Below are 8,207 nucleotides of genomic sequence, written 5' to 3' on the forward strand. Positions count from 1 at the left end.
TCACTGTGATTAAAGATCGACAGCATAAAAAGCAAGATAAGACAAAAAAAACTTCGAGTAAAAAAAAAAGTTGACTTACGAGCTGATGAGGGATTCAAGATAGGGATCATAAGTTGCCTTCTGACGTGAAGGATCAACTTCTTCGGCTTTGGAGGTGCCGGAATCTTCGACATCATTCCTCTTCCTTTTGTTCTTTGGAGAAACAACAGGAGGAGGAGACAGTGCCGACGCAGTGCCTTCGGAGGCACCATCTTTTTCAGAAGATCCCACAGATTTTAGAGAATCCACGGGTTCATTCACAAAAGAGGGGGCCTCTTGGTTGTCATCAGTGACAATGGCCCTTTCTTCGACTTCCCCACCTTCAGGAAGAGGAGGAAGCGAGACAAGGTTTGGATGGTTCTGTACAAAATAAAAATAAAACAGGGGAAGATATCAGAAAAGGAGTTACAACAAAGATAGTAAAGCAGTAACAAGACAATCGACAAAGATTACCTTGGGAAGTGGATTGGCGGCGCTGAATGGTTTTACACGACAAGAAGAAGGGACAGGATCTTTTTTGCTGAGAGACGAGATTTTTCGGACAAGTTTTTCTAAATCCTTGACCTCCAAATCCACCGACAGCCGATCTGCGTCCTTGTCGCCAGCATATTTCCAGAGAGGGTATTTGCGAGCCTGAAGCGGCTGCACTCTAGTCCTAAGAAAATAAGCCATGATTTGGATACCCGACAGCTCTTTGCCGCGAGTATTTTGCAACTCGTGGATGCGAGCCATCAAGGTTTCTGTCGACGCCTTTTCTTCTTCGGTAGCCTCTGCGTCCCAGGAGCGGCGGCGAAGGATTTTTTCGGCGCCATCAAAAGGAGGGATGTTGTCTTCAGCACATCCATGGTTCTCCTCCTGAATGTACAACCACTTCTTGCGCCACCCTTGAACTGAGTCAGGGAGTTTGACGTCGAAGTAGTCGACAGTGGGACGAACAGAAATTACAACGCCGCCTATATTATAGGCGACATTGGGCGAGCCATTACGGCGGCAGAAGAAAATGCGCTTCCACAGCGCCCAGTTAGGCTGGACGCCAAGGAAGGCCTCGCAAAGGGTGATGAAAATGGAGATATGGAGGATTGAATTTGGTGTGAGGTGGTGGAGTTGCAGACCATAAATAAAGAGCAGTCCGCGGAGAAAAGGATGAATGGGGGCGGAAAGACCGCGGATGAGGTGGTCGACAAAACTTACCCGATACCCCATTGGAGGGGTTGGGTAGCTCTCCTCACTGGGGAAGCACAGCGCTTTGGGTTTCTTGCTGATCCCCAGTTATTTCAGCATGTTGATGTCCTGGGTGGAAATCTTCGATCTTTCCCACTCCGCCGCCCCCAGATCCACGGCGGCCATGGAGGATTCCGGCATACTGTGCCTTGTCAACCACCGCGGTGGCATCAACAATGGCGCAGGGTTTGCAGCTTGGAGGCGAGGAGCTTAGGAGGCTGTGGGTCGCAGGAGGAGAATTCACAGATGAGAGTAGGAGAACGGCGCGAGCGGAAGTGCTCGAGGAGGAAGAAGGAGTGTTTATATAGAGGTGCGGTGAAGCGGCGGACCGTTGGATGGGAAGAGTGTGAGGCAGATGATAGCCACGTGGAAACAAGGGTAAAAAAGTATTTTCACATTGGAGAAGTTACGGTGCGTGCGCCAGAAAAAGCGGAGGACGTGTGTCCCCCACTCGCACGACGTGTCAAGATAGTGGATCAATTGGGCCCGCAAGGGAGTGGGAGAAGACTTGTTGCAAATTTTTTGACTGGCAATCGTGGCTATCGTCAGCAATAACGTCACCTTGGCAGAAGAAAAAATTCGACTCAACAGCTTCATAAAAGGCGACATGGGAAAATAATGCTGAGCCTTTGATCAAATACAAGTTTTTGATCAAATGCTCGGGGGCTACTTTGGAAAAAAGAAAAAGATCCAGAAATACAAAATAGAAATGGCGTGAGCCTATGATCAAATACAAATATTTGCTCATAGCCTCGGGGGCTACTCCCATCGGGAGCGCTGTTCGCGCACCCGAGGAATTATAAAACTTCAGGAGATAAAAAGAAAATATAGTGGCATAAGGCGTGGAGCCTACAACCAAGTACAAGTCCTTGGCTGTAGCCTCGGGGGCTACTCCCATCGGGAACGCTGCTCGCGTGCCCGATGAAATCATAAAAAAAAAGGAAAAAAAAGAGAGAAAAGAATGAAAGAGAAAAAAGAAAGACCGCAGAGCAAAAAGAGTATATTTCGAGTTATAAATAACTCTGCATATACTCCCATCGGGAGATTGATATAAGTCATCTTTGACTCGATAAAATGTGCCATTCCAACAGCCGAATAAGCACTCGACAATATATTCTCAGAATGCCAAAGTTGCGATCAATTTCTGAATGCTGCAAATTTGCGAAGGTAAGACCCCAGATCCATTCTGTTGGGCGTGGCATCGCCGAAGACTGCGCTCTGCTACTTTTATCCGTATCAACAGATACGAAGAAAAATCCTAACGGACGCGTTAGGTACCCGATAAATTTTACTGGGACTTGACAGAATGGTAAGACCTTAAGCGGCACCTGTCGAAGTTTGCACCAGTATCCCGAGATCATGTCCAGGGACGTGATCTTGAAGTAGGTTTTTGCGGATTGCCACTAGAGCAGTTAACTAGTACCTGATCCGTCAGATGAACTAGCCCCAACTACCATTATCCCTGTACAATATAGAAGTTTATGAGAAGAAATATAGAAAAGTTGAAGTTTTAGGTCTGCGATTCAAGCAAAATCTCGGGGGCTACTGACATAGGCATCCCAAATAGGCCTGCCGAAGATAGTACCCGGGGTTTACTGAAGGCCCATTACCCGAAGAATAAGAAGATTCGGGAGCCCAAGATATTATTAAGGAAGACTAGAGTTGTAATAGGAAGTGTTATTTGTAATCTTACGGGATGAGTTAGAAACCTTCCCGAATTCTGTAACTTGTACGGCACGAATCCCTCGGCTCCGCCTCCTATATAAGGGGGAGTCGAGGGACGAAGAAATCATCGAATCATTGTTTACAAACCCTAGTTTCATAATCGTCGAGTACTTTTCGGCTGAAACCTTCGAGATCTACTTGCCCTCTACTTCCAACTAAACCCTAGTCTACAATCCATAGACATTGACAAGTTAATACCTTGTCAGAGGGCAAGTAGATCTCGAAGGTTTCAGCCGAAAAGTACTCGACGATTATGAAAACTAGGGTTTGAGAGACAATGATTCGATGCTTTCTTTGTCCCTCGACTCCCCCTTATATAGGAGGTGGAGCCGAGGGATTCGTGTTGTACAAGTTACAGAGTCCGAGAAGGTTTCTAACTCATCCCGCAAGATTACAAGTAATGCTTCCTATTACAACTCTAACTTTTCTTAACAATATCCTGGGCTTCCGAATCTTCTTATTCTTCGAGTAGTGGGCCTTCAGTAAACCCCGGGTACTATCTTCGGCAGGCCCATTGGGGATGCCTATGTCAGTAGCCCCCGAGATTTTGCTTGAATCGTAGAGTCAGGGAAAATCTCCACTGTTTATTTTTACTCGACAACTTAAAACTTCTCTACATTTCTTTATATGAATTTCTATATTGCACAGGGATAATGGTAGTTGGGGCTAGTTCATCTGACGGATCGGGTACTAGTTAACTGCTCTAGTGGCAATCCGCAAAAACCTACTTCAAGATCACGTCCCTGGACATGATCTCGGGATACTGGTGTAAACTTCGACAGGTGCCGCTTAAGGTCTTACCATTCTGTCGAGTCCCAGTCATATTTATCGGGTACCTAACGCGTCCGTTAGGATTTTTCTTCGTATCTGTTGATACGGATAAAAGTAGCAAACCGACGTTAGAGACGGCGCCACGCCACTGATACGTCTCCGACGTATCGATAATTTCTTATGTTCCATGCCACATTATTGATGATATCTACATGTTTTATGCACACTTTATGTCATATTTATGCTTTTTCCGGAACTAACCTATTGACGAGATGCCGAAAGGCCAGTTGCTGTTTTCTGCTGTTTTTGGTTTCAGAAATCCTAGTAAGGAAATATTCTCGGAATCGGACGAAATCAACGCCCAGCATCCTATTTTTACACGAAGCTTCCAGAACACCCGGGAAGGACCAGAGGTGGGCCACAGGGGCCCCAGGAGGGTGGCCGGCGCGGCCCAGGCCCTGGCCGCGCCGCCATACCCCCTCACCGCCTCGTCGCCCCTTTGACTCCTCCTCTTCGCCTATATAAAGGTCCCAGACCTAAAACCTCGAGACGAAAAAGCCACGGTACGAGAATCCATCCAGAGCCGCCGCCATCGCGAAGCCAAGATCTGGGGGACAGAAGTCTCTGTTCCGGCATGCCGCCGGGACGGGGAAGTGCCCCCGGAAGGCTTCTCCATCGACACCACCGCCATCTCCATCAACGCTGTTGTCTCCCATGAGGAGGGAGTAGTTCTCCATCGAGGCTCGGGGCTGTACCGGTAGCTATGTGGTTAATCTCTCTCCTATGTACCTCAATACAATGATCTCATGAGCTGCCTTACATGATTGAGATTCATATGAGTTTTGTATCACAATTCATCTATGTGCTACTCTAGTGATGTTATTAAAGTACTCTATTCCTCCTGCATGATGTAAAGTGGACAGTGTGTGCATCATGTAGTACTTGGCGTAGTTTATGATTGTGATCTCTTGTAGATTATGAAGTTAACTATTACTATGATGGTATTGATGTGATCTATTTGGTTATGTTGATCTATCTTGCACTCTAAGGTTATTTAAATATGAACATTGAATATTGTGGAGCTTGTTAACTCCGGCATTGAGGGTTCGTGTAATCCTACGCAATGGTGTTCATCATCCAACAAGAGGGTGTAGAGTCTAGCATCTATTTATCTATTCTGTTATGTGATCAATGTTGAGAGTGTCCACTAGTGAAAGTATAATCCCTAGGCCTTGTTCGCAAATACTGCTATCGCTGTTTGTTTACTGTTCTACTGCATCTGTACTGTCCGCAATATTACCACCATCAACTACACGCCAACAAGCACTTTTCTGGTGCCATTGCTACTGCTCATATATATTCATACACTACAAGAAATCTGCCATAAGTTGACAAAATAGAGGTGTCACTGAAACGTCAATAATGGCTACATGTGACGTTACGGTGACGCTTTTCAAAACGTCGAAAGCTGGGAGTCAGCAGTGACTGCTTAAGACATTCCACTTGAAAACGTCGTAGAGCTTTGTGACGTTTTAAAATGTCACTGACGGCATGACGTTCCCAAAACGTCATGGGCACCTGCCCCCGAGTCCAGCGTGGCAATCCGACGTGGCAAAATTATGACGAAACCAAAACGTCTTAATTCAAAATCAGCCCGGTCCAATTCTGTATTCTACATGGGCCGAGCCCAATAATTCCAGCCTTTTACCATAAGCATTGGCCCTTGTTTTGGTCCATTTCTGTTTTGGGCCTTAGCCGTTTTGCACCCTTTTTCTATTTTGGGCCTCACCATTTTTACAGCCTTTCTCTATTTGGGCCTTAGCCTTTTACGATCCATTTATTCTTGGGTTGGTCAGGTTTATATTACCAAGATTAGACAATATATAAACATCAACACATGATGAAATCATCCATATAAGAGCAGTAACTGAATATATTACAATATTTTCACAAATCAGATATATATACAAGAAAGACACTGACAACAACAGATTCATATACAAGAGAGTTCAGCAGGGAATCGCCCCCTCCTGTTCTCGTGGATGATCGGAGGGTCTTGCCTTGCGATTGGCTTCAGAATTTTGGATTTCTTCTTTGCATGTGCAGCTGCCTTTGACACTTCCTCGGCATTGTAACCTGAATGAGCAGAAAAGGGTGATAAATTCATTCTGTGTTGAAACTTGAAACCAAACGATAAACTAGGACGCAAGTGGCATGGGTCAAGGCGTCATGTTGATCCATCGTCCCATTCTAGTTCATATGCTTCGACATGAATACAGAGGGAACATCCAATTAAGTTAGAATAAATTGTTAGATGGTACTGATCGACTTGCATTCATTCCTGAAACTTACTGTACTGTCATCCAGTTGGGCAACCGCACCAACAGTTTAGAACAAATTAGTAGGTGTTAAATGAGTACATGTTCTTTTCTACATACATATTATACTGTGCAAAGACAAGTTCCTTTCTTGTTCATCTTATTTGATGTAAATTCAGTTTTCTTATTTGACAAACTACTGGGTGTTTGGATTATCACAACTACCAAAGTATCAGGAAACAATTGCTGTTAGCTGGCTCTTTATAGCTCAGCTCAAGTTTTGAACAAATGCTACCAAAAACAACAGCATGACAATAGATCTACTAAAATAGTACATGATAACAGATTAATCAATAAAGATGGTCACTCACAGTAAGGACTGGGCCAATTGTCTAATCTTCCAGCTTCCTTCTTTCAGAAAGTCCCTTCATTTTCTCAAGTAGCCCACTAGCTGACCAATTCTGCAATTAGAAGAAATCTTTCAAATAAACTACAAGAAAAGATGAACACGGTTATTGCAACCTATTGACAGGGAAGCACAAGCTTCTAATGAACTCCAAAAGTTCATACAGAACAATTCGTATTTCTTTCTTTCTCTTGAGCTTCTTGCATAATGTATCCAAACAACAGAAATCAATATGATAAGAGATAGCTGGACTTAAACCTAGTATTCATCAACTTACATGTACTAAAGATATCAGCACATGTACGACAAACAAATATGGGAAAAAATATGTTAAAATTGCCTAATATTAGGGGCATATGTGATATATGAACAACGAGTAAATGAACAATCAACCAACATTAGCATGCCATAGTTGCATAACCAGGATTACAAATATCTTTACTGATCTTATGAAACAAAGCAGAACTAATAACATGCACATACAGCAAATCACAGAGCAGAAAAGTGCACAGACCTCATCGCCATCTTTTATACCAAACACGCGCAATGTTGCCTTGTCATCCGTCAGTTTTTCGTCCTTGAAGCACAAGCAGAAGTGGCTCCAGACGTGCCGCCTACAACAAGTAAATCAGGAACCTTAAATATTAAGTTCCCACCATATTCAGAGTCGATTTCAATCTAAATTGCCCGTTTCTTCGCTATTTGTGACAGAAAAAATAGTCAAATTATTTGAATTCTCCAGATCACATCGCAGCGCAATTGAAAAGCAAATAACTTGGCAAATCGCATAATCCATCATCGCATCTACATATGTTGTATATGTGTAGGTGCCTTACCAGGTGATAGCGTTAGCCATGTCATCGTAGAGGCCGATGAAGAAGCCTTCGATTGCTGCCTTGAGCTCCCACACAGCGGCGGACCTCGCGATTTGCACATCTACACGATTTCAGCAGCAATGCACACAACGTCAGAAGACTCGAAATCCCCATGTCGCGTCAGGATTTTCAATCGAGGGCAAAAACCCAACCACCCAGACATTTCAGGGGAATTAAACGGAAGGGGCCGACAGGGGTTTGGTACCGAAGTAGGAGTCGTCGAGTTTGCGGATGACGAGGCGGAGGCGCGGCTCGGGGAGGCGGTGGTAGGAGAAGCTGGCGCGGCCGCAGGCGAGCGCGCCGATGCAGGCCGCGTTTGAGCGCGGTTGAGCGCGGCCCCGCACATGTCGAGGAGGAAGCCGCTGATCCAGAGCCTGTTGAGCGCGTACCGCCGTATCACCTGCGCGCGCAGCAGAGCGTAATAAACAGTGAGAAGATAAACGGCGGCATCGGCGATCCGGGGAAGGGGAGGGAGGGGAGAGGGAGGGAGGGAGGGTGCCTTGAGCTTGAAGGAGAGGGGAGGGAGGATGAGCGTGCCCTTCTTCTGGAGCACCACCGCGCGATGCTGTTGCCGGCGGCGCCGGCCAGCGTGAGCGCCACCGCCTCCCACATCTCCGATCCGATCCGGCAGTCACCGGGCGCGCGCGCGTGCGTGGGGATTCGCGGAACTTTCTGCTGTTGTGCGGGCGGGGGAGGAGAGCACGCGGGGGGAGGCGGTTCGGGGGCCGGAGTTGGCCGGGATCTAGGCCAGAGTGGAGGAAGGGAAATGGCTAGGGTTTCTGGCTGGCGGGGCGGTCTGGGTCAGTTTTGTTGGAGTGGTTTGGACTGGTCGTGGCGCGCGTGCCCAAAATT

At 46.1% G+C, this 8,207-nt stretch overlaps 1 protein-coding gene across 1 annotated transcript; it reads right to left on the bottom strand.

Moving 5' to 3' along the window:
• Positions 1–6,466: 6,466 nt before the first annotated feature.
• On the bottom strand, positions 6,467–7,967 carry LOC127347415 (U11/U12 small nuclear ribonucleoprotein 25 kDa protein-like). Its single transcript, XM_071829249.1, has 5 exons — positions 7,889–7,967; positions 7,561–7,755; positions 7,317–7,416; positions 6,995–7,094; positions 6,467–6,535 (listed from the first exon to the last, which is right to left on the bottom strand). Exons 1-5 carry the CDS (start codon positions 7,965–7,967, stop codon positions 6,467–6,469), a joined length of 543 nt encoding a protein of 180 aa, XP_071685350.1.
• Between the last annotated feature and the right edge of the window lie 240 nt (positions 7,968–8,207).

Source organism: Lolium perenne, chromosome 4 (assembly GCF_019359855.2).
Source record: "Lolium perenne isolate Kyuss_39 chromosome 4, Kyuss_2.0, whole genome shotgun sequence".
Lineage (NCBI taxonomy): Eukaryota > Viridiplantae > Streptophyta > Magnoliopsida > Poales > Poaceae > Lolium > Lolium perenne.